This window comes from Gobio gobio (assembly GCF_949357685.1).
Source record: "Gobio gobio genome assembly, chromosome: 25".
Taxonomy (NCBI): domain Eukaryota; kingdom Metazoa; phylum Chordata; class Actinopteri; order Cypriniformes; family Gobionidae; genus Gobio; species Gobio gobio.
The window spans coordinates 20,266,521-20,292,180 of NC_137121.1; the positions used below are offsets into that span (position 1 = coordinate 20,266,521).

Here is a 25,660-nt window from a genome sequence, read left to right on the forward strand (position 1 = left end):
GAGAAGAAAAAAAAAAAGATGAATTAATTTTCTAACTAAAATAGTGAGTCATACCTTGCAAATTAACCTTTGAGCTTGGTACCGTTCCAGAAGTTGAAATCTTCCCAGTGGCAGACTGACTGACTGATCTTTGACCACTTTGTAGAGCTTGCTTGTTCCCTGTACAAAACCAAACAACAGTTTTCAAGCCATTTTATCACAAGGCCTGAGCAGGATGTTACAGTTGGATGTAAACCACTAAGGCAAGCTCTGTTACCTTGTTGAAAAGAACCGGCTTGAGTGCCACTACCATTTCTTGACTTATTCCCCTTGCCCTTAGTGGGTTTCCGCCTTGCTGCCGCAATAGCCATGGTGGGAGGGACCACCACAGAGGGCGGCGTTTTGCCCAGACGTGTAAAGAGTTCCTCGATTTCTTTTTTCTGTTTATTTTGTAATGCCTGGATCTCAACCATATGTCTGCAAAAAGAAATGAAAGGTCACAAATTGATGAAGACAACAAATTGCTTTTTATTTTGATGAGGGTGAGGATAAATTGCTTTTATTCCTTCTTTTGTAATTTGCTTGGGATGAAATCCTCTGCTAAATGCATGTGTGCGTGCGTGTGCTTGTCTGTGTGTATATATATATATATATATATATTAAAAAAATAAAATAGAAATCACATGACACATGATTGTCTTTACAGAGTCAAACATGAACAATTAAAGTCACAATAAAAAGATCAATGTACCTCTCCCTGAGCTTGTTCATCTCTTGTTTAAGGCCCTCATCTTCTGGTTCAGAGTCATTGTCACTGCTGAGGTAATGATTGGTGATGGACATGTTAGAAGCAGTCATTTTAGACTCTTTAGCGGTGTCTGGTTCCTCAGAGGAGCTTATGGAGAAGGTCTTTCCTTCTGCTGGGGTCACTGAAAAGCGGCCCACTTTGATGTCAGTGCTGGAGGTAACCTGAAAGCGGCCAACTGTAGTGATGGATGAGACTGGTTCAGGGCTGACCCTGGGAGGGGTCTGAGATTTATGAACTGTGTTTTCAGGGCTAGAGAGAGATGATGAAGATGATGAGGAGGACGATGATGCTGTTGAAGAAGGGGTGATGGAGGAAGATGAGACTACGACTGTTGGATCTGGAGCACTGCCTGGGTCTTGATCACTGGCCACAGAAACCTGAAATGTAGACAGAGGATGTGAATGAACTTGCGGTTTAAATCTTTCAGGCAATAAAATAGGAACCCTAGTGCACACTGACAAGACTATAAGGCTACCTGAAATCGGCCAAGTTTGAAAGCTTTTTCAACTGGTGAAGTCACTGGCTCTTTCTCCTCAGTGCTTGTCTGTCCATCTGGTTGATTTACAGCTATGGAGGTCTTTAAAAGAGAATGTATAAAAAGTGTAATAATGCTACCACAATGTATTAATGGGTCAATGACAAATAAGAGTGTCTACAGTAAAGCAATAAAACAATTAAATAAAATGCAGTTTGAAATTAATGTGCCAAGGTTTTAGAAACGTAATCTTTGTATTCTCATTACTCTAAGCATGTCATTTAAGCAAGTAAAAAGTATTTTCCTTTCAATTTAAATAAGGAAACATGTCAGTGTATCATCCAAATACCAATATAAACGCTTAATTAGCAACTGTCCCCACCTGTGGCCTTTGTGGTGACAGATCTGCAGATGAAGTCTGGGCATGGCTTGTCGGTGTCCCAACGGAGGCAAATGCACCAGGTGCAAAGTTCCCACTGGAACTGAGAGATAAACTGGGAGGCGTCACACTGGAGACCAAGCCAGGGGTGTTTGTGCTGATAGTGTTGGGTGGGGAGGAGGTTGATGGCTCTCCAGATCCATCAGGTTGGGTGGAGGAGCTCTGGGAGGAGTCCTTGAAAAGGGAACGCAACTTCTGGTCTAAAGCGTGAATGTCTTCAATTCCAGGGGGCTTCCCCAGTACATCACCTTCACCATCTGCTGTCCCAGTTGGTTGCGTCACAGGGATAGCAGAGGGGCCGACTTGCACCTGCTGGGTGGTAGCTTGATCCAAGCTACTGCTCTCAGCCTGTTGACCCACAATATTTTGAGGAGTCTGGAAAGGGGTGGGAAGTGACAGCCGACGTGGTTCTGGTGATTCGGCTGGGGCTGGGGAGGGAGATGTCCTCCCTGTACTAGTTTGCTGAGTGGTAGATGGTGTAGGAGTGGTTACTTGAGTGCTGACCACTATCAGATTTGCAGTGGCTGGTGGTACAGGGCTCTGGTATAATGACTGAGAAGTAGGAGGAATACAGCTCTCTGGGGCAGGACCTACAGGTGTGGCTGGTACCACAGAAATCTGGGTTGAACCAGGGGTAATGTTGACTTGTTCCTGCTGAACACTGATGACTGATGTGGGATCAGATGCTGGAAATGAGAATGCATGGATACAATCAGTCTGAATGTTTGAAATATGTTTAAGCAATCTTTTTCTGCGGATGTGTAAATCAGACCTGGTGTGGAGTCTTCAAATGATGTGTTCGCAGAAGGAGGTCCAAACAAAGGTTCCCGAAGTCGTGCTTCCGGCACTGGACTAACTATGAAGCGCCGGCCTGCTGAATGTACAACCTGTGCTGCTACGCTAGGTGGCACACCTGTTAAATGTGAAATATGACAAATGATACAGGATGCAAGATGTGGGCAGATAAAATGTAAAAACTTCACTACTAAAGTACTTACCAGGCACACTGGATGTAGAAATTTCAGGTACTTGCTGGGCCAAATTATTGATCACCTGAAGTGACAAATGTTAAGGGGAGAATTTCATTTTATAGTCCTCAAATTATTGCTCAAATTTAGTCTTAAGATTTGAAAATCATAGTAGATACCGGAGTTTGGCTGTTTTTCAGAGCTTTTCCTTTCTGATCTGCCATCTGAATGACCTCTCGAACCTGATCTATGAAGAACTCCCGCTCGCTCTCCAAGATAAAATCACTTTTGACCTAATACAAAACAAAGAGAAGTTACACACAACTTGGGAAAACTATCCTAGTCCACTATTATATTCACTGTGCTTGTTTTCCAAGCAGATGGACATCTTTGACCGTTGTGCGGTCACAGGTCCTGGTGTCTCACGTATGAGTGCACAATTGTAAGATGCAGTGTCATGTTAAAATAAGTTTGAAAATATGCGTCTTGAGACACATGCGATAGGTTTTAGCCGTTGCGAAAAATTTTGTAAATTCTTGTATGATGCAAAATGTATGTAAACACAGGCAGTTACATATCACATGTCAAAATAAAAGTATATTGAATCAATAATACAAATTTTTTATTATTTTGAATGGAGGTCTACGCCAATTCCCAGGCCAATCCACTATACTGAAAAAGGGTGAAAGTAAGTGAGAGAAAAGTTTACCATAATTTCAGCAATTTCTACAGGATTATCTCCATCCAAATCAAACTTGAATGTGACCATCTTCCTGTTGTGGGTTTCCAGCTGACATTCAGCGACTCGGTCACCTATATTAGAAATCTACAAAAACAAACAGATCAATATTTCAATTAAATTAATTATATTATTAAATATACTTATTTTTTGTGCTCATAAATCACACATTTATTATAGTAAACACATAAATAGCAAATATATTATACCAATATTAAAAACAAATAATTTGAGCTTAACTTACATTCAGCACATTGAGCTTGCCCTTGGCTATCTTTTCGTGGCGTGAGCGGCTGCGTACAGAGCGGCGTTGGGCTCGTTTCATAGAGCGACCCTCATGCCTGCCCTCGTTGCCATCGCTCAGACCAGATGCGGCATCAGAGTGGCCACTGAAGGAACCAAAAACATAATTGGTTCAACTTCTCACTAATGGAAGGTCAATATTAATACACATGAATTATTAAAAAGATGTTTCACCTTTCCGTGGAGGCTGGAACCATAGATGTTTGAGGTTGTGTCTGCTCTACTGGCTGCGGTTGGGACACACTCAGTGGTGCCTGTGATAGAGAATCAAACTAGAATATCAGAATCCAAGTCACAATCACCCATAACACACAATCACATGGAGCAGATGATCTTCATCTAGACAAAAAGGCTTGTTGTAAATTGTTGGTTTGTGGTGACTCAAGCCTACAAGCTTTTGGGGGAGGAGCCTGTCTGCATAGACAACAATTTATTGACAGTAAATGGGACATACACTGGTGTTTCAAAAGTTTTGGGTCAGACATTTTTGTGAATACTTTTACTCAGCAAGAATTCATTAAATTGATCAAAAGTAATGAAATGTATAATGCTTCAAAAGATTTGTGTTTCAAATAGATGCTGTTCTTTTTAACTTTTTATTTAAGGAATCCTGAAAAAAAACTACAAATATTAAGCAGCGCAACTGTTTCCAACATAATAAGAAATTTTTTTGAGCACTAAATCAGCATATTAGAATGATTTCTGAAGGATCAAATGACACCGTTCTTATTTTTAATCAAATAAATGCAGCCTTGGTGAGCATAAGAGACTTAAAAACGTGAAAAATTAGCGACCCCAGACTTTTGAATGGTAGAGTTCACTAAATTACTGACATTAAAAGAACATTTATTTTTCACAATATTTCCTCAATTCACTGAAAACTGAGATTCAAGAAAATATATTTTTTCTTTGGCATTTTAAATAATTTGAGAAAATATTGTGTAAAAGTAGCATTATATCAGCCCTCAGCACTGTAGATATTGTAATCAGCACTAAAAACCCACTTCGGCAAACTGCTAATTCACACACCACAGTGTTAGGCACAGCTAGTACCTGACAGGCCTGATATAGAAAATAGAGTTGTTCAGCATTTGGAGGTGGTGAGAAAACAGGAGGGCTGAGTTGACATGCCCATATCTGACAAACATGTAAGAGCAGCCAGCATGCAAGAAAGAGATGGAGAAGTAAAGAACAGTAGTATTAATGCCACTGAGTAGGATGTTGTGCATAAAGCACAGAACATTCATCAAGCAACATGCAGGCCAATGGAAGATGTAAGATCAGCCACCAGAGGGCACTATTCATGCTATACCTGTAAGACTTGAGGGCCTTGCAGTGCCTGAGGAGCGCTGCCATCTTGAGGTGGCTGTTGGTACTGCAGGGGGACGGTAGGCTGAACAGCAGGGGGCAGAGAGGCCTGACAGAGGAGTTCATGTATACATTAAAAGGGCTTTTATAAGTCTGGTTTATGTTTAACAAACAACAGATACATAGAGCAAGATGTTTTGGTCATGTTATAGATCATGTGAAGTGTACCTGAGGTGTGGCCACAGTTCCAGCCTGGGGGATGGGGACTGGGGTCAAAGTACTGCTCAGCTGCTGCGACTGATGTGGGGAAGAAATTTAGCAAGTAAGACAAAAAAATAACAACCTTCAAAGAATACAGTGTTTTATTGAACACAACTAGCTCTGTTTGAATAGATAAGAAAAGGCTCACCATGCCCTGTGGATGGGTCATGGTGTGCTGTGGCTGCGGATCGGTCTGTATGGTGTTGAAAGATGTGCCTGGCTGGGCAGGGTGAGCCTCAGGGACAGTCACTAAACCTTGAGGGTCGACAAAACCTACAGCTGCAAAACATACATATATTTTACTATAGTATCTTTCATCACAAATGTCTGATGAATGTCCAAAACAATTTTGTGCTGTTTACTGTTTTGTATATTTCTTTTTCTTGTCATTACATACGGTGTAAAATGCTTTGGCAATGTTGCGTGTAAACACAATTATGTCAATAAAAGTTCTTTGAATTGAAAGTAGAGCAAATAACAGTTTTGCAACACTAACTGGAAGCAGAGGCTCCAGGCTGCTGCTGCTGCTGCAGTTGTTGGTGCTGGTCTGCTTCTGGCTCCTCAGACTCCATGATGACTGAGGCTGGAGCAGGAACAGGGAGCTTGGTTGTGGGGTTAGTATCTGGTCCAGGCTGTGATGGATCATTCTCTTGCTCCATCATCTTCTTTTCTTGTTTCTCTCTCACAAGTTTTCTCTGCTCTCTCTTACGGGAGATCAGGGACACTCTGTCCTTAATGGCCTTTGCGATGGTCTTGTGGTCACCCTCACAAACATACCCCGACTCGACCTGGAGGAAGAAAGCATAATTAAACTTCAAATGACAACAATTAGTCATTATTAAAAAAGGCGACCAGGGGGGATTTTATGTACTGAAAGTCTGTGGAACTACTATAAATATTGAAAATGACAACGATTAGTCATTATTAAAAAAGGCGACCACGGGGGATTTTATGTACTGAAAGTCTGTAGAATTACTATAAATATTGAAAATTACAATGAAGTCCACAAATTATCCATTTCAAGATTCAATAAAATAAGGTTTGAATCTTTAGTTGGTTAACAGAACAGAAATCCAAGTACCATTTCTTGGGCAACATCATCTGGGACGTCTTTACTTAAATCGAAGGAGAACTCGATGGCTTCATTCTCTTTGTATTTCCCTTTAAGTTTCTTGACATCCTCAATGCGCAGCAACAACTTTATGGCCACCAGCTGTCCATCATCCTCCTCAGCCAGTTCTACACGAACCCCAGTCTCCTCCTGGAAAAACGCATGACTTAGGAGGTCCTTGATGCAATACCTAAAAAAAAAGAAAATGGAGATGAATCAATTAAACACACAAAATCTCATTTAAAACTTAGAACCTGCACAAATAACATTAATAACGTATGTCCATACAGAACAAACCTATGAAATCTCAAAATAAATCATGTATCTTAGATTATATTACCTAATTAAACAGACTGGGTCACACATTCAAACGCTAGTTTAAAATACTCAAGTTTTATTAAATACATACACGTTTTACTCAATATATACATGTGTATTGAAATGTTGTTTATGTACCAATATAACAACGAGAAAGTATCAATATATTAATCAAAGAAAGAAAATGGATTATTGTGCATATCTAGTAAATCTGAATGTGTTAAATATTGTATATATGAAGTGTCTTAGTAATCCTGTGACGACACGACCCAGAGAGAAGCTACAAGAGTTTACATTGAATTAAATGCCAGATACAGCTTGTGTGACCAAAACATCAATAAATCATAAATAAAATTTCATGCATAAAGATCTAACTGAAATAATCAGTTTTGTTGGTTTACATGCAAATCAATAACAAAAACGGTGTTTACACAACTTTGTAAACAAACACTTTATTCCCCCTGTAGTGGCATCAAAACATATTTATTCTGATATAACTGATATTTCATTTGTTATGGGAGTGGCGATGCTAAATAAGAGATGTAAAAGTCCCAGAATATTCCAAAATGTCAGAGGGAAACTTGTACAAACTTTCCCCCTGTTGGCTGCATAAAATAAGAAAACAGGTTTATGCTTAATCTGTGACTTTACTCTGAAAACGAAAAAAAAGGTTAACACATTTCAAATGACCTCATGTATTGTCAGGTAATTAAGAATAATCGGGTTACGAATGTGCATGTAAACGCAAAGATACTAAAGACATTTTTAAATAATTAATCATGTGGTAATAACATAGACCTCAGTCAGAAGAGACACCATCCCCCGGTTTCACAGACCAGGGGCCTGTACCATGATGGTAGTTTAACAAACTCAGGGTTACAGGATTAGTTTTGAGTTGACAAAACCAAACTAATCTATTCAGGCTTCTGCAGAATATTACATGATTGAAAAATATTAAGAATTTAAACAAATTTACACAGCAAGAAGAAAAGAGCAGTCTATGAAAGAGGACAACTTAAAGAAAATATTCACTACGTCAGTGTAAGTAAAAGTTATGAAGTTTAGTTGATATATAGAGAATTGAACATTTAAGCATATATGTAGTAATTTTTTGAGCTTTATTTATTGATTTTAAAGCTTATTTGTATGACCTTTATATACGCTATTTATATTAATTTTAACAAAGTGTCTATTAATGATTGATTAACTAAAATTATACATGTGTAATTGATTAAGGGTATAATAATTACATAAATTATATCAAAATCATTCAAAATTATTTTTATAAATGAGCATTGTTAAAAGCCAGATGCTCTGTAGTGACCTTTAATTTGGAGTAGAAACAGGGGGCGTGACTTTATTGTCACTTTGCTCACAGCTGATTGGTCCAATTTCAGTTTGATCTCTTTTCCAGAACATAACCTGTCCTGGAGCAGGTTAGCCGTGGAACGCAAGTTACTATGGAGATGAACACAGCTAAAAGCCAAACCACTTTAATGGTACCTAAAACCCAGGTTTGGCACAAACTAAGCTTAAACATATCTGGTTAGCCAGCTAAACCAGCTTCATGGTATAGGCCCCAGGTTTAAGTTAGTCCCAGACTACAATGCATGCATGTTTGAGCTGTTTTAACTGAAAGCAACTTGCCATTGTTTTGTCTCAAGTTGCACACCAGTAATGCTTTTCTCTAAGGAATGATTAAAAAAGCTACTTAAATGCCCTAATTTAACTAAGGTCTAATCCTGGCTTAATCTTAGCCTTGTCTGTGAAACCAGGCCCATATTTCATACCACAAATGAAAATGAGGCTGCAAGAACAGCCTGTTCAATATAATACTGTAGAGCAACCAACAAAACACTGAAAATATACCTTGCCACAAATTTGCAGTTGTAAACTAGACTATAAGACAAGGCCTAAACAAACTTTTTGCAACACCTTCCAATGGACGGTGATTTAAAAAAATGTACCGGCCATAAATATTTTTATATTTAAAACTATTTTTGTAAAAAACGTTTAGATGCCAGCGAAAATTCTCTTTTCAGATACAGAACATTAATAAAGTAATCAAATGTAAAATAACACTGCATAATCTTCATTGTATAAATTTAACATAGATTTATCCTTATTATGCAATGCTTTATGATGATGCAGCACTGGCCCATTAACGGTCATGAGCGTAGTTCACGTTCATGTTGTTTTCACAACATTGCTTTATTAGAATTCATAAAAATGTTACCGGCCAACTGGCAATTGGCAGTGATTCATATACTCGCAAACAGCAATTTTAACTCGCATTTGGTGCTTGGCAAGTGTTAATGCTTTGTGAATGTCAGCCCACCTCTCATCTTTATTCTGACGTATGCAACCCTCAATGATCTCCTTCACTTCAGGAATAGCCACTTTGTCAAAACTGCCAGGCTTCACCCCCTGTAAACACGGCACAGGAAACAATCAAATTATACATATGTAGAGAGAGCTTTAAAAGGGGTCATGGTTTTCACATTTTTCAAATTTGTCATCTTTTGACATAAGAGGTCATTGTACTATAAAAATATCCTGTAAGTTTCAGCACTCAACTTCCTTGTTAGTCCAAAAACAGCTTTGAAACCAAGCTTAGAAAATGACTAGTTTTGAATTGTCACATTATTAAACAATAGTTTGACGAAAGACTCTGCAGAATAAAATAGAAGAATCTTTAGCCCCGCCCATCCACGCGTCATGTAGCAGTAAATACGAGACAGACGCAAACACGGGATTACTTTTGCAACAAAACGATATGAGATGCCTCTGAAGATTGCAAGAAGTGTCAAATTGTGGGAAAACAGTAAGAAACTGTTCATTTGTTTACTATTTTTCTGCGGATTTGTATTTAAACAAGTTAAACTCAGACTTTTCAGAGAGATAATAAAAGATGATGCAGTGACAAGTCGCCTATATCGGATCCGACCGTAATGTCACAACACACAAGTGTGACAACAGTGTTTTTACCATGCGTCTCTATTGCCTTGTCTGCTGCAGATCGTTTGATATGTACTGAGTATTTATACTGTAGCATCATAGTCAAATTGAAGAGTTGTGATTTGCTGTTTTTTCCTTTGCTTCGCCATTTATGGGGTTAATGCAATGGATTATTATTGGATACGGAAGTAATCATGTAGAGAATGCTACTTTTGTTATTGTTTTGATCTAAGCCATTCGCTGTAATCCTGAATAAAAGCTTCAGTGAGCGAGACTCACTGACTCAATCAGTAATTACATTACAACATGTTTCATTTTAATTAAAAACTGCAAACAACAATGCATATGTTTCTCACTTTATCGAAAAGAATGAGCTATGAACAGCCTATAAGAACGACAGTGTGACAAACAATGGTACATTCATTAATTTATAATTCTGTTTACAAGAAACACCATAAGTTATCACTTTTGAGGATTATAACTGTGGTAAATTGAAGTACTTTATGTGCCACAACCAAGACATATAAAGCATATGTAATGGGCATAAACGTTTCACATTTTTCAACATCTGCTGAAGTTTTTTAAACAACTCCAAACATTTAATAGAGACAGAGCGTATTTATGCCACGCCGCCACCGGGTGGGGGGTGGGGCAATCCAACGCTCTCCATTGACTTTGTATTGCATGAAGCAGCCTTCTTGTCATTTCTGACTTAAAACAAAAAACAGAACAATGTCTAAAAGCTGCTATGTGACCTGGTGTACAGCAAACAAGCTAAAAAAAACAACAACACAGAACTAGGTTATTATAAGCTGTTGACCCAAAAAAAAAGCGAGTGTTTAAGGAGACAAAAGTGGATACAGGCAATAAGACGTTTTATATATTATATTTCCATGTTGTTGATTACGTTCCCCTCCATCGGGCTCAGTTCTTAGTGTAATATAACATGCCGCGCTCTGTCTCAATTGCCTGTATCCACTTTTGGGTCTATAAAAGCTACTTTTTTGGGTCAACTACTTATAAAAAACTTCTGGGGTTTTTTAGATTGTTTGCCGTACACCTTGTCACGCATCAGCTTTTAGACATTGTTCAGTTTTTTGTTATAAATCAGAAATGGCATGGTTTTCAGATTATGACGCGTGTTGCTCTGTCTCTATAGCGAAGCCTTTGAAAATTATTTTAATTATTTATATATACATAAATATATAAAAGCAGTTCATAACGCCTTTAACTTGAGGCTGGATTTTCTCAAGGCTTCTACATTTGAGTCACTCAAACTAAAATTACTGCCTGGTACCATTTTGTTTCATATCATATTGGTTTTGTGAGAGGTCATGACTTCAGCATTTACTGGTAGAGGTAAAAAACCAACTTACCACTGTGTGAGAAAAAAGCAGAAAGGAAACACCCCCACAGAGGGCAAAAAAGGGATTTAAAAAAAAAAGACTAAAATAGTGCAGCAAACATTGGGGAGGATGAGTGTGCGGGGGCTCTCTCCTCCGCCAGTGAAGTGTGGACTTACGCTGGTGACTCTGCGATAGATCTGAGCTGCATTCTGACACTCGGAGTACGGGTACTCAGAAGTAGCCATCTCCAGCATACACATCCCAAAGGCATACACATCCACCGACTCGTCATACTTCTCCTCATACATCTCAGGCGCCATGAACTCAGGAGTACCTTAAATTAAAAGAATGGTTCAGAACTCTCTCAGTACCCTATTACACCCTCTCAGTGAAGAGGTGAGAGGAAGATGATGCTGTCGCTGAAGACCGCTCGGACACAGCCTGCGAGAAAAGAGAGAGGTAGAGGGAAGGAGAGCAAAAAGGGGATAGAAAGTAAAAATAAAAAAAAAAGAGGGGGAAACTGTCCTCAGTTAGACCGCAATGATAAGAAGCCCAAGTTTCTCCGTGTAAGACCTTCAAGGGCAGGAATGCCAAACTGGTGCACAGGACTCACTCAAAGGCCTGGACTGACCACATGACTCTAAACAAGGTAGCCTGAATTCAAGCATTCAATGTATTTGTAGTCGTTAGCCCAAACAGGATGTTAAAACAAGTCCATGGTCAGAGGGCCTTATGCTTTTAAATCACAAGACCAAACCGAAGCACTAGCTATGGAAAACGTAAACCTTTCAAAAACATCCTACCTTTGGGTTAACCTGTGAAAAGAAAAGGTTAAGCATTTCAAATGTTACACACTCCATAGCTTACTGAAAAGTGAAGTTCTGTGCACCAGGTGAACTAGTAACCAAGTTACCCATTGACAAAGTTCTCACACGGACAAACTTCCCATATTTATAATGGATTCAGTCTGATGTGTCACAATACTGGTGGACTTACCAGGCTCATTTCTGCGTACTTACTGTCTGTACTGCAGTACATTAAATAATCCTTAAAGTAGAATAAGGGGAGACCTGAAGTTAGAGCCTAAGGCTTCCAAAACAAAACAAAAACACAAAGATCTCAAAGCTAAAAGTATGAGGGAGATGAGCAGAGAGTTTAAGGCTTTGAGCTCCAGACACTGACACACTGAAAGAAAACAAGCATTTCCTTGTGGGGGGAAAAAATGAACAGATTCATTAGCATCATCATCATTAAATCATGACTGAAGAAACAGACCACAAATTTCCGAACCAGAGCAAAAGATCACTCACGGTACCTGCCAGCCCAGGGCTCAGCTCTAGCTCTAGTGTTATCCCATGATCAGATCAGGTTTCCCTGCAGACAAGTCACAAAATACTGCTCCACAACAACTTACTCTGTCTGAGGGTACCTGAAATTGTGGCAATAAAGACAGAAGACCAGGCAAAAACTATGTTTGAACTAAAGGAGGGTGTCAAGAGACAACTTCCATAAAGCAGGAGCCCTGGTTTGCTGCAGTTCGAGTGGTCGGGGAAACGGTGTGGTCTGCTTTCTCACCACTGTTATTAAAACGCGCTTTGAAAAGAAGCAGAGGAAGAAAAGAAACACGGAATGAAGGATTTGCTTTTCCCCCAACCACAAATCTGAGTCGGCCAATTCAAATGGATTTCGATTTGGAGGCGGTAACACAGTTGCAAATACTTAGCCGTACCTATGACACTCTTGGCAAAGGAGGCCCTCTTGAGGGTAGCCAAGCCCAAGTCTCCAATCTTGACTGATCCAGTAGGGCCGGTGATGAAGATGTTGTCACACTTGAGGTCCCGGTGGATGATGGGAGGCGACCTGGTATGGAGGAAGTGCAGCCCCTTCAGAATCTGCCGGCACCAGCTGCGCAGGACTTTGATCTTCATCTCCTTAAACCGTTTTAGATACCTGCAAAGGCAACAAAAACAAGTAAATCATAGAAGGTGAGCTCGGTTTAAACATGACAAACATGGTTTAAAAAAAATCTGACAGGAACAAATAAGAGCACTTACGTCTTGAGAGTCCCGGATGTCATGAGTTCAGTTACCAGTACAATACACTTCCTCCCTTTCAAGGATGACTCCCAGGAGTCATAGAAGCGTACTATGTTGGGATGCTGAAGACCCTTCAACATTCCAGCTTCCTCTTTAAAACGCTGCCGCTCTGACTTAGACAATTTGCGGTCCTGAAAAAGATTTTCATGTTTTACAATATTAATTGTCAGCAGAAAAGCGACAGCGATATTTCTGCAAAATTTCACTCAGCAAAAATTGTCCATTGTCACTGTCTAACAAATCACACTTTCACACTTTCAAACTAATCAGCATTGTGTTGGTCAATGTTGTGAATTTGCGTAAACAAATTTGATGTGAAATCTGCATAGGGAAATATTTCACTCTTACGTGAAATTCCAGATTCCAGATTGATTCATATTGAAAATATAGCTGCAAGCAGCCATTAAGGGGTCAAGCTCAAAGAAGGCATGACACTGAACAATTGACATATTGACATAAGACATATTCAGATTATTACAGGCAAAATGGCTGAAAAAAAAAAAATAAATAATTCACAAATAAAGGTCACAAGTAATATGATTTAATAGTTTATCACTTTTGATCGCACAGTGACGAAAATTATGTGGTGTGGTCAGCGTAAGGTAACATGACACATTCAAAGTTTGGTGTCAATATGCCAAAGTATTGCAGAGATACAGCCTCAGAGTCATTTTGGCATGATGCCATAGAATTTGTTGATGTGGTAAACAAAAACGGTTTCATCTATCAACACAAAATCCATAGCTTTTTACCAGCATGGTCAAAAGATGATACAATTAGATTTTGGTGAAGGAGGAGTTTGAAAAAGTAAGTTTTTAAAGAAAATCTAAATGGCAGACAGGAAGTTCAGCCGACTATGGCAAAATTGGTATCTATATTCTCGGCATGACCAAGCGACAACCTCTCGCAGTTTCTCTTGAAGCCAATACGGAAGTGCCTCAAACTGCAATTCATCGTCTGGCCGCTAGGGACCGGCTCCAGAAGGGAGCAGAATCTCATTGAGCTCCTTGTTAAAATGGCCAACTTTACAGCAGAAAAACACATGTTTACAGCCTGGTACAAATTGTGCTTTTGGTCTATACGGCTCAATTTGCCCTTCATGACAACTGTGAGGGGGGTGAATTTTTTTTATAACTCATTCGTTTACATTATATAAAGCCTTAAAGTTCTGCATAATTAAGGGCGTGGCCACTTTGAGTGACAGGTGGATAGCCATTTATCTGCTGTCTGTTAGTCATCGCGTCACTTAAGCTCCGCCCAGAAACGAGTTTCGTAACGATATATTAATGCTAACAATTAAAGTTATTCAGTCAAGAGCAGCGAGTGATTTTCTGTCTTTTCTTTGATTAACATGACAGACAGGAGCAGGTTTATTAGGCTGTGGTCACTTTAAGAGCTTATGCCCGGATCCAATATACTGTTACACAAAATTTGTTTCGCTCAACTATTTTTGCTCCAACTGACTGTATTTATCCGACTACTTGTCAAAACATTCATTTTGTATGCATTTGGCCGTTTAAGCACAATAAGCCACGAAAAAGAAGTCAATTTGGTACTCGCAAGCTTTTTGAGAGGTGGCTATATGAGTGATGCGCATGATTTTGGTGTGAGCGCGAAACCTGCGGGAATGAGTACAATTATGCGCAACACAAGCACTATTCAACCGGAGCTAATTAGATAAGTGATTGAGAGGTGGCGGGTGTGTGTCACTTCGCCACTGGAGAGAAGAAAGAGTAAGAGCACGCAGCTGATATCATAGTAAAGGAGTATTGGAACCATGTCGAAATATCAATATTTTTGATGACACTAATGTTTCTGTACGACTACAGTTAAAACAATGCACAGAATAAAAATGGCATTTCTTAGTTGACCTACATTTGGTGTGGTCAGCTGCCATCTCTGGAATGAGAAACATTTAGCCGTGAGTTTGTCATGCCTAGCAGGGAGAGCCATTCACCCTAAGCTGAGGTTAAAACTTCCATAACAGCTCACATGTATGCAAGTAACACAATTAGAGGTCTTTAGCACAACACCTTAATGGGGTGAAGCCCAGTAGAAACCAAATTCAGTGCCGATTGATGTGGGTTAGAGGAAAGGGGACTCCGCTTTTCACCCCACCCTATGACAGACCTACTTTCTCTCTCTTCCTCTTTGGCTATTCCAAACATGTGGTGCACTCTGTGGCCTGTAGGACAAGGCCAGCAAAGCGTGGGAGCGTTTCCCCAGAGGAGGGGCAGCCCGCACACTGAACTACACTATGAGGATAAATCTCCTGGCATGAATCCGGCTCACGTGTGAGGGCACATACCACTTCAAGTGGAGGTTAAGGAATTAGGATTAGTGAGAAGATCTGAAGCACAAACTTCAAGTGCTGTCAATCAATAAAATAACTAATTCAAATCACACATTTTTCTGTAATTGCGATTAACCACACCTAACATTAAAGTTTTTTATTTATTTTTATACTGCAATACTTTCACATTTAAATTCTACAAAATAATGTAATATATATATATATATATATATATATATATATATATATATATAAACATAAAAGACGTTATATTTTAAATAAGGCCAGCACTGATACTGATGTCTCTATTAGATTAGATATTTTTCTTAATTTTAGCCATCAATTATAGCCATTCAACATCACTTGAAATATCAAATTTAACATTTAATATGCTTTAAAAAAATATAACTTTTCATTTAAGTGATGTAATGTAAATGTCACTTTTAGCTGTGCCTTTAATATATCAGGGCTCAAAGCGAAGTTTTTTTCTGATTCAGTATTTTACCTAGCCTGCTAATATACACAAAAAAAGTTGTTTTTTTTACCAAGGTTACCTTGTAAACAGTGCTTTAAGATTTTCAGATAGGTCTAAAATGTAAATATACATAAATTGAATAATCAAACACCGCACATAAATTATAAATTGAATATAGATTAATCCTTATTAAAGCTACAAAAGCTTTTCAGTAAAGAGCAGTGAGTAATTATCTGTCTTTTGTTCTTTGATTAACATTAAATGACAGACTGCAGCTGGTTTATGAGTTCAACTGAAAAATAAATAGCATTCATTTTGACAAATTACCTGAAAATACATTTATAAATTAAGGAAACAAATGGGAAAAGAAATCTTTAAACCTAGTTTAAGGTTCCTGCAGAAGGCTAAATGGATTTACAGGGGTCCATTAAAACGATCAAATGCAGGGAGAACGGTAAATGGAGGAAACTGGGGTGAAACTCAAGCAGTCGCCTGAAAGCCAGTAATAAGCACTTGCAACAATGACTTTGTTACCTGGCTAAATAATTAAACTAGATTATTGTTATATTGAATTGGACTCTTAGAGGGAACTTCTGTAAAAAGAGAGGCATCTGACATCCATTTTCATTTTCTTTTTGTGTTGCAAAACACAATACAGATTGTTCAAATGTGTTCAGCATGCGAGAAAAGGAGAGAAACGTGGGAGGGGAATATCCCCGAGTTTAGCATAAGGCGCTAAAGACAGGTGGCCTTCTGGGGGAGATATACAGGCCCTTCCCTTTTCTGCAGCAGTGTGAACTTGCAGCTCGGAACACATACCGTTGTGTCGCACAAGACAGGCATGGAGATAAAAATAGGGACAGTGAGACATGAAATGCGAGAAAGTGATGTAAAGAGGCTGAAAGCTAGAGAGAGAGAGAGAGTCTTTTGTTTCAAATCAGTGTATGAGCTGGGCTACGCCTGAGGGGCATGAGCAGGAGAACAGCAGCTCACGTGGTGCTGCCTCGTCATCACACTGCAAAAGAAGAGGCAGCAGGGGGTGGAGAGCAGCAGCAGAGTCAAGTCTTGGCAGTCCAGCTCACCATACTTTACACAGCTTACAATTGCTCTGGTGGTTGAACTTGACCCACTTTTGATATCGCAACTCTATGTGGCACATCAATACATAAAAAGCTGCTCTCTTATGATAAGAATAAAACGAAGGATGTATCTAAATGTAAAAAATACTTTTTAGAAGTGGGTCACAACTTATGAGCCAATGATTTTTCGGACGGAGGTACTTTTGCTATGTAGTCTGCCAGCATCAGCACGCTCTCTGTGCAAGCACACCTCACCGCAATTACTCATGCTTTTATCACATCATAAACCAATAAAAATGGAATGAGTGCAAAGATGGCATTCATTGTGTAATTATGCCATAGCATGTTTCATGCTAGTTCATGTTTAAAAACAGTACATATACATATACATATATATATATATATATATATATATATATATATATATATATATATATATATATATATATATATATATATATATATATACATATACATATACATATACACATATATATATATATATATATATATATATAAAATTAGGATTAGACACACCTTAAAATATATACTACTATTCTACATATAATTACTAACTACACTCACCTAAAGGATTATTAGGAACACCTGTTCAATTTCTCATTAATGCAATTATCCAATCAACCAATCACATGGCAGTTGCTTCAATGCATTTAGGGGTGTGGTCTAGGGTTGGGCGATGTCTCCTAAATTGGCAGATGACGATGTTTACAGTAAAACATTGTGATGGACGATGATATCGTCTTTTTTTTTATTAATACAAATATATAATTTACTATATCTGTATTTTATTATCTCTTTACATAAATACTATTTTCTACTTAAAAACTATATCATTTCGTTATTTAACTAACCCAAATAATGACTCATCCGCGCTTGCACGTGAGGGAAAAAAGTAGCTTCCTTCCACTTAAGAAGAGTTGTGCTCTTTTTATTTTAATATATCTCTTTACATAAATACTATTTTCTACTTCAAAGCTATAATTTCATTACTAACCCAGTGTTTTGTATGTGAATGCTGTTTTACGTGAAGAACAAAGCTTTGTTTACAAAGGAAATAAATTTGCAGCCATGAATGGATTCATGCCGAATGAGAGCGGTAGGCTGAGCCCAATTTAAGATTTGTCAGCTTTTTTATGCTGTTTTGCGATTTCCGTGAATTTTAACAATAGGCCTAACGTTAGTCCATTTTATCCCACATGGACATCTCGTTTCTTTTCTCAAATCTTCACTCGCGTCGCACCCATTTTCGCAGGGAATTATAAACGTTTCTTCCTTTCGTTTTTTTATAATTAAGTCTATTATACCCATTCAAGTCCTTTACTGTGGGAAAGTAGAAAAACACTGTAGGACGAATAGGCTACCTTTTTATTTAATTTTATTTAACACTGTTTGTGCTTGTTATTAGACTTGGTAAGGCGCGTCAAGTTTATTTGAATAGCGCATTTCACACACAGGCCATTTTACTTTCGTTTTCTCTGGCAATGAATAATCAAACATAGCTTAAATGTCTTGACCCTGTGGAAGATAACATTTGCTCTTCAGAACCTTTACAACAAGTGTTGCTTTGCAACACACATGAAGATGAAGATATTTGAGAAGGTGTCCAGCTCGTGTTTCATCTCGCGCAGAGCGGTATATGACGCAACCTTGAGGGGAAATTACTTTTTCTTTTAACTAATATTACATTTTCTTATATTCTTTAGGTTACCATTATTTACTGATAATTGTTTAAATGTTTTACAGCCTGTGGTGTGTTGTTTCACTGACGGAAGTGCTGAAATAAACACGCATGCTTATGAAATGGATGTTTGAGCCTCGTTTATTATTTCAAAATGTAGGCTATATCTGGCATAGACTACAGTATTTAAAATAGAATATATGCATTAGTTATATTCTCAATTTAATTTACAGAGCAATCCCTGCTAAGTTTTTAGTTTAACTATAGAAGAGGATTTAGTGTGCGTTGCACTCACAACAAGACTCGCAATGGGGGGCCACGATGGTGGCGCTCCATCGTGATGTCAGTCAACCATCACGATGGACGATGATATCGTCCATCGGCACAACCCTAGTGTGGTCCTGGTCAAGCCAATCTCCTGAACTCCAAACTGAATGTCAGAATGGGAAAGAAAGGTGATTTAAGCAATTTTGAGCGTGGCATGGTTGTTGGTGCCAGACGGGCCGGTCTGAGTATTTCACAATCTGCTCAGTTACTGGGATTTTCACGCACAACCATTTCTAGGGTTTACAAAGAATGGTGTGAAACGGGAAACGGGAAAAACATCCAGTATGCGGCAGTCCTGTGGGCGAAAATACCTTGTTGATCCTAGAGGTCAGAGGAGAATGGGCCGACTGATTCAAGCATCGATAGAACAAAGATAGAAGAGCAACTTTGACTGAAATAACCACTCGTTACAACTGAGGTATGCAGCAAAGCATTTGTGAAGCCACAACACGCACAACCTTGAGGCGGATGGGCTACAACAGCAGAAGACCCCACCAGGTACCACTCATCTCCACTACAAATAGGAAAAAGAGGCTACAATATGCACAAGCTCACCAAAATTGGACAGTTGAAGACTGGAAAAATGTTGCCTGGTCTGATGAGTCTCGATTTCTGTTGAGACATTCTGATGGTAGAGTCAGAATTTGGCGTAAACAGAATGAGAACATGGATCCATCATGCCTTGTTACCACTGTGCAGGCTGGTGGTGGTGGTGTTATGGTGCGGGGGATGTTTTCTTGGCACACTTTAGGCCCCTTAGTGCCAATTGGGCATCGTTTAAAATGCCACGGCCTACCTGAGCATTGTTTCTGACCATGTCCATCCCTTTATGACCACCATGTACCCATCCTCTGATGGCTACTTCCAGCAGGATAATACACCATGTCACACAGCTCGAATCATTTCAAATTGGTTTCTTGAACATGACAATGAGTTCACTGTACTAAAACGGCCCCCACAGTCACCAGATCTCAACCCAATAGAGCATCTTTGGGATGTGGTGGAACGGGAGCTTCGTGCCCTGGATGTGCATCCCACAAATCTCCATCAACTGCAAGATGCTATCCTATCAATATGGGCCAACATTTCTAAAGAATGCTTTCAGCACCTTGTTGAATCAATGCCACGTAGAATTAAGGCAGTTCTGAAGGCGAAAGGGGGTCAAACACAGTATTAGTATGGTGTTCCTAATGTGTATATAACAGTTTGGGATGTTTTTGGAAGGAAATGAATGATCTTACTCGGCATGGATGCACTATAAAATGTTCAGTAACAACATTTAGAATTTTACAAATACTTTCTATTTCAAATGAACGATGTTCTTTTGAACTTTCTATTCATCAAACTCTGAAAAATATATATCATTGTTTCCACAAAACTATGATGCAGCATATCTGCTTTCAACAGGGCTTTAGACAAACAAACAAAAAAAATCAGTTAAGGAGCTAATGGCTAAGGGGAAAAAATAGCCACCATTTTTTTTGTGCCACAAAATAATAAACGTGTTCTAAATTTGTCATGTGTTGTCATGTCTGCCCTCCTTTTACAGCATCAGCATTTTCATCCATCTTGTGGATGTCCTGGAAACTGAGATTCACTTAAAGTAGAAACTGAATTGCTTCTCTAACTTGAGAACTACATAGTCACAAAGAATTTTTCTTTACACAGACCATAATAATGTCAGCATCACTTGGCCAATGAGCATAGTTTGGCCTCCTCCTAATGCATCCCATAAACACTAGTGTATGTTTTGCACACACCCAATCAATTTTTCTTCATTAGTAATATCTGAGAGGTAGATTTGGTGTAAGGCAGTTTTTCAACTGCAATTAGATGGGTGGTATTGAATTTCATTCAGAATTGTTAATGATTAGTTCGTGTCCACACATCTGACATGTATATCTGTTCTAGTTAATCCAAGTGGTGCACAAAATAGACACTGCCTGCACTTTTACAGTTCTTGGATGTTCATTTATTGACACGTCTCCGTCTTTTTCCATCTCTCATTCTGGCACAGCTGTCAGCGTTGTTGGTCATTAGAGATAAGGGCTTTGACATTACCGAATTACCGAACATTGACATAGACGAAAAGCTGATCCCTGCTGTCCCCGTGCGAATTTTGGCGCTCAAACTCAGTGAGGTTTTATTCCACTTTTATACGTCAACACAAAAAAAGATGTGATGGGCTACTCATCACAAATCATCCATGTAAAAAGGCCCACAAATTTTAATCATAACATGTAAATCTATATTGTCGCCAGTGGTGATCTCAGCAAAAATATCACTTGCAAATGAATACTGTTTTAGTCGCAGTCTGGAGCCCTGTTTCAACATTGATAATAATAATAAATGTTCCTTTAAAAGAATCAGTGTTGGTTCTTCAAAAATTGAGAACCGATTAAAATTGAGAAATCTATATTTTAAGTAATATTACCGTTTTCTTTAAACAAATCAAATAACTGCAGCCTTTGTGAGCACAAGAGACTAATTCAAAACTGCAAGATACAAATTGCAATTTCAAGAAATAAAATCACACTAAGATGTAAAGTTGCCTTTTTTTTTACTCTGACAAGAAACAGGCTCAAAGTACACTATAAACAAACACGAACTATGAATTACTGCATGTCACACAGCTTACAATACACACCTGGTGGTCTAAAATAACTCAATTAGGAAATGAGAATTTTCTATTCAAGGATGATACTACAATGCTGGGGCTCCGGCCAAAGATGACAACAGCTATAAAAACGCTGGCCAAATGCCAGATGGGATAAGTGTCAGGGGTGTGTATTGAGACGCTTCAGAGGTGAGACGCTCCAAAGGTGTGACAAAAGGAACTAGTAAAAGTGCCTTCCTTTATGTAGAGAGATTAGAACGCAAAATTAAACATGAACAATACCAATTGAGGACACATCACTTGGAAAAATGGAGGTGGAGCATTTAAGTTAAAATCAAACTAGTCATAAGATTATCATTACAAAGTGCTGTACCGGAAAGACCTCAAAGACAGGGCTGTAGGTTTTAAGAGAGTGAGATAATATTTAATCTAGGCCTAAATGAGCAGATCAGATAGTGATTTACCACCATCAGCGGAAAGATCAAGTGTCAAGTGTTGCACTTTGTTATCCTACCTGTCAAAAGCTGTGACATCCTTTATTTTACTCGCCAGACTTTAACATGGAATGCAAGAGCAATGCAATGAAAAAAATCTATATAAATATAAAAAATATAAATATATGAACAAATAATCAGACAATAGAACAAAGCTACAAATGAACTGGTGCTTTCAGGTTTTTCAGGTAGATCTAACAGTATTTAGATACCTATCAGTAGATTAGGTATGGAAATTGAATTAAGAAATCAAATGTAAAGTAACACTGCAAAGTCTTCACTATATAAATTAAAAATAGATGCATCCTTTTTAAAAATACAAAATGTATTAAATCAAGAGCAGGGAGTGCTTTTTCTGCAGCAAGTCTTTTTTGTTTGATTAACATTAAATAAGCATCAAGAATATTAGGCTGTCACTTCCAATAAACGAATACTGTTACACATGCGTTGTTTCTTGACTGTTTACATTCACTGAAGACATAACCGACTACGTTTACTAGGAGACATGTAACAAGACGGGCATTTTGACAAATTTGAGTGAAATTGTCCATTCAAGCTTTAATTAGTCAATTTATTGGCTATTTAAAGACATTTTAATCAATAGACCTAGTGTGACATTTGATCGCATATGTGAGCGATTTACTCGCATTGTAGAGGGTTGAGATAGATATATATATATTTTGTTTGTCATTTGATAATGTCATTCACAATACTTGAAGGGATTGTGGTTCTTTCCCTCACTAAAGCCTTGTCTTTTTGTCCTAATTTAAAAAAAAAAAAAATTTGTTTTGCTTTAAATAAATATGTTTTAATGTTGTTGTGATTCACTTCGTAGCTGGTTGGATTAGTTCATGGCTTATAACGCTTTAAAGGGATAGTTCATCCTAAAATAAAAATTGTGTCATCATTTACTCTCCCTCAACTTGTTCCAAACCTGTATGAGTTTCTTTCTTATGCTGAACACAAAAGTGATCAGCTTCGTCTGTAACCAGAAAGTTGATGGTTTAAAATATATCTTATATTTTAAACAGTTCAGCGGAAGAAAGAAACCCATACAGGTTTGGAACAACTTGAGTGACTAAATAAATACAACATTTTTATTTTAGGGTGGACCATCCCTTTAAAAGAAGACTGGGTTGGGGGCTAATGGACTCTATAGGCCAATTCACACTGACAGACGCAGACCAACGGTGAGCACCTCACTTCTAAGATGTTCTCATTCAGATTCAGCATGTTCAATCAGCAAAATCAAGCTCCGACAGACAGCAACAGACTCCGACAGGGGTAACACACTGATCCAACAAGCAGTGTCTGTCTGACGGTGCGGTGTGAATTGGCCTTAAAGGTGCAGTATTTGAGGATCTATTGACAGAAATGCAATATAATATACATAACTGTTTTCAGTGGTGTATAAAGACCTTACATAATGAACTTATGTTTTTATTACCTTAGAATAAGCCATCTCTATCTACATACACCGCAGGTCCCCTTACAGTGAAATTACATTTTGCACCATCATGTTTCTACGGTAGCCCTAAACGGACAAACTGCTCTACAGAGCACTAGCTACTCCCTGCCGTCTCAGACAACGACATTTTTGTCATGCGTTGGCCACCGTAGCTTCTCTACGGGCTTCGAAAGGGAGGGGTGAGCGGTAGATAGTTGCATTTCACAACCTCACCACTAGATGCCGCTAAAGAGTACACAGTGCACCTTTAAGGAAACAACAAATGTTTACAAATACAAGAATCATACCTGTAACTCGCACCATGCCACCTCCACCGTGGTTTCAGTATCCAGACCCTTGTAGACAGTCTTGAAAGAGCCACGTCCTATCTCAATGTCGAACTTTAAGAAACGGCCATCCGGCGAAGTCCCGACTGCATTTGTCTCAACTTCCTCAATCTCATCCTGTTCCTTCTTAGCCTCCCGTAACTCTGCCTCAGCTCGTGCTTTCTCTTTACTTTCTTCATCGTCCTCCTTCTCATCCTCTCGTTTTCCGTCAGCACTAACTCCAGAGTTCAGCTCCGCACCCAAACGTGGGGCTTCTGCAGAAAGAATCGGTCCAGCATTCGCAATCGACACTGGCTTAGACTCTACGGCCATCTCGACACTGGCGGCCGGTTTCTTTTCTGGTGCAACCAACACATTAGCTTGTGTGGCCACAGGAGCGGCTTTGGTTTCCAGGGCAGGAGGTTCACAAACAAGAGCATGGGAGTCCGTTGAGATGGTTAGGATTGCGTTCTTGCTGGGCAGCTCCAGCGCCGTGGCATTGGAGTCGTTGATGACACTGCGACGGAAAAAGCGATGCTCCGCCTTCAGCAGTTCCCGCTCCATTGTGTGGTGGCGACGCCGGACCTCGACACCTAGACGCTCACCCACCAGCGTGTCTGAGCTGGAGCCATTGACATTCTTCGAAGGGGGGGAAAGGAACTTAACCATCTTGTCGCTGAGATTTTCTGACATTTCTCCACCCAGTGGAGTAAAAAGTCGAGTAAAACTTTACATGCTATCCATGCATAGAAAAAGGTAGTATAAGTAGCCTATATGATAACGAGAAGAGGTTGCTTCAAATCAAGTGGAAACTCACCAAACCTCCCTCCTCTCAAAACAGCAGTTCAGATAAAGTCAATGCTCTTGCAAACTAAAGTGTTGGAGAGGAGCACAGGAAGTGCTTGGTGATAAAAGTAACGCAGGATCCATGCACAGATCAAATAACGTTGATGATAAAAAGGAGACCTCACAGCCAGCTCATCCATCCTGTGAAAAACTGTGGGGTGTATTCAATCCTCATAGGGGGTCTCCTTGGGGGGCAGGGCAATAGCCCACAGATAAATGTGATGATCACTTTCGACCCCAAGGTCGTACCAGGGCACAAAGTTTAAACCTTGCGTCCGATTCACTGAAAGAGACAAAATACATTTTAACCAAGGTGGTTAGCCAGAGTTAACAAATTTACACTCAAGTTATAGGTATGCTTGAACACAAGGCAATGGCTTTTACACAACCAGGAAGATATTAAACAGTTCAAATTAGGTTAATAAGACTTTAGCCTCGTTTCCTAAAAGCAAGGATGTTATTAACATGAAAATAGACCAGTCATACTGAAACTTTAAGATAAAGAGAGAGTAGGAGGAAGTAACTCTTTGATTTTTCACATTTAACCGTCAAGGCAAATTCTCTTTTTATTAATACGTTTCCCAACTAGCTAATTATAACATATATCCTATTTAAATGTAAACAACAAAGTTAACTTACATCTCCGCCTTTTTAGTGTGTATATTTAAAGCATTTTAAATAAATCCCTCAACACAGTGAACAAACAGTAACTATCTTCAGTCCAGTGAACATATGTTGCGGGATTAGTCAATTAGATTCCCCCTCACCATGTGTGAACACCAAACCGTCTACAGTTTCAAATACATTATAAAATAAACAGCAGTATTTATTTTACAAAAAGTAAAATAGACTACTGAAGAATGTAACGTTACTGGCCAATGTTTTTCCTCATGCGATGACTGTGAATGAGTGGTGACTCAAGACGTCAAGCCTCAAAATCACATTTAT

At 38.9% G+C, this 25,660-nt stretch overlaps 1 protein-coding gene across 2 annotated transcripts in view; it reads right to left on the reverse strand.

The window, feature by feature from the left end:
• wnk1a (WNK lysine deficient protein kinase 1a) overlaps window positions 1-25,660 on the reverse strand; it is a 30,622-nt gene that overhangs the window by 3,752 nt on the left and 1,210 nt on the right. Inside the window, exons 2-22 of one of the 2 annotated variants that reach the window (XM_079809367.1) lie at window positions 23,849-24,995; window positions 13,068-13,240; window positions 12,743-12,963; window positions 11,190-11,347; window positions 9,048-9,136; window positions 6,362-6,581; window positions 5,777-6,068; window positions 5,429-5,559; window positions 5,248-5,316; window positions 5,024-5,128; window positions 3,886-3,965; window positions 3,653-3,797; window positions 3,379-3,495; window positions 2,849-2,962; window positions 2,700-2,754; window positions 2,474-2,614; window positions 1,645-2,387; window positions 1,263-1,364; window positions 731-1,164; window positions 257-456; window positions 55-159 (exon numbers count right to left, since the gene is read on the reverse strand). In XM_079809367.1, the coding sequence (XP_079665493.1) occupies window positions 55-159; window positions 257-456; window positions 731-1,164; window positions 1,263-1,364; window positions 1,645-2,387; window positions 2,474-2,614; window positions 2,700-2,754; window positions 2,849-2,962; window positions 3,379-3,495; window positions 3,653-3,797; window positions 3,886-3,965; window positions 5,024-5,128; window positions 5,248-5,316; window positions 5,429-5,559; window positions 5,777-6,068; window positions 6,362-6,581; window positions 9,048-9,136; window positions 11,190-11,347; window positions 12,743-12,963; window positions 13,068-13,240; window positions 23,849-24,559 (4,405 nt within the window). In that variant the 5' untranslated portion in view covers window positions 24,560-24,995. The remainder of the gene's footprint in view (window positions 1-54; window positions 160-256; window positions 457-730; window positions 1,165-1,262; window positions 1,365-1,644; window positions 2,388-2,473; window positions 2,615-2,699; window positions 2,755-2,848; window positions 2,963-3,378; window positions 3,496-3,652; window positions 3,798-3,885; window positions 3,966-5,023; window positions 5,129-5,247; window positions 5,317-5,428; window positions 5,560-5,776; window positions 6,069-6,361; window positions 6,582-9,047; window positions 9,137-11,189; window positions 11,348-12,742; window positions 12,964-13,067; window positions 13,241-23,848; window positions 24,996-25,660) is intronic. The other variant, XM_079809368.1, reaches the window with a different exon arrangement.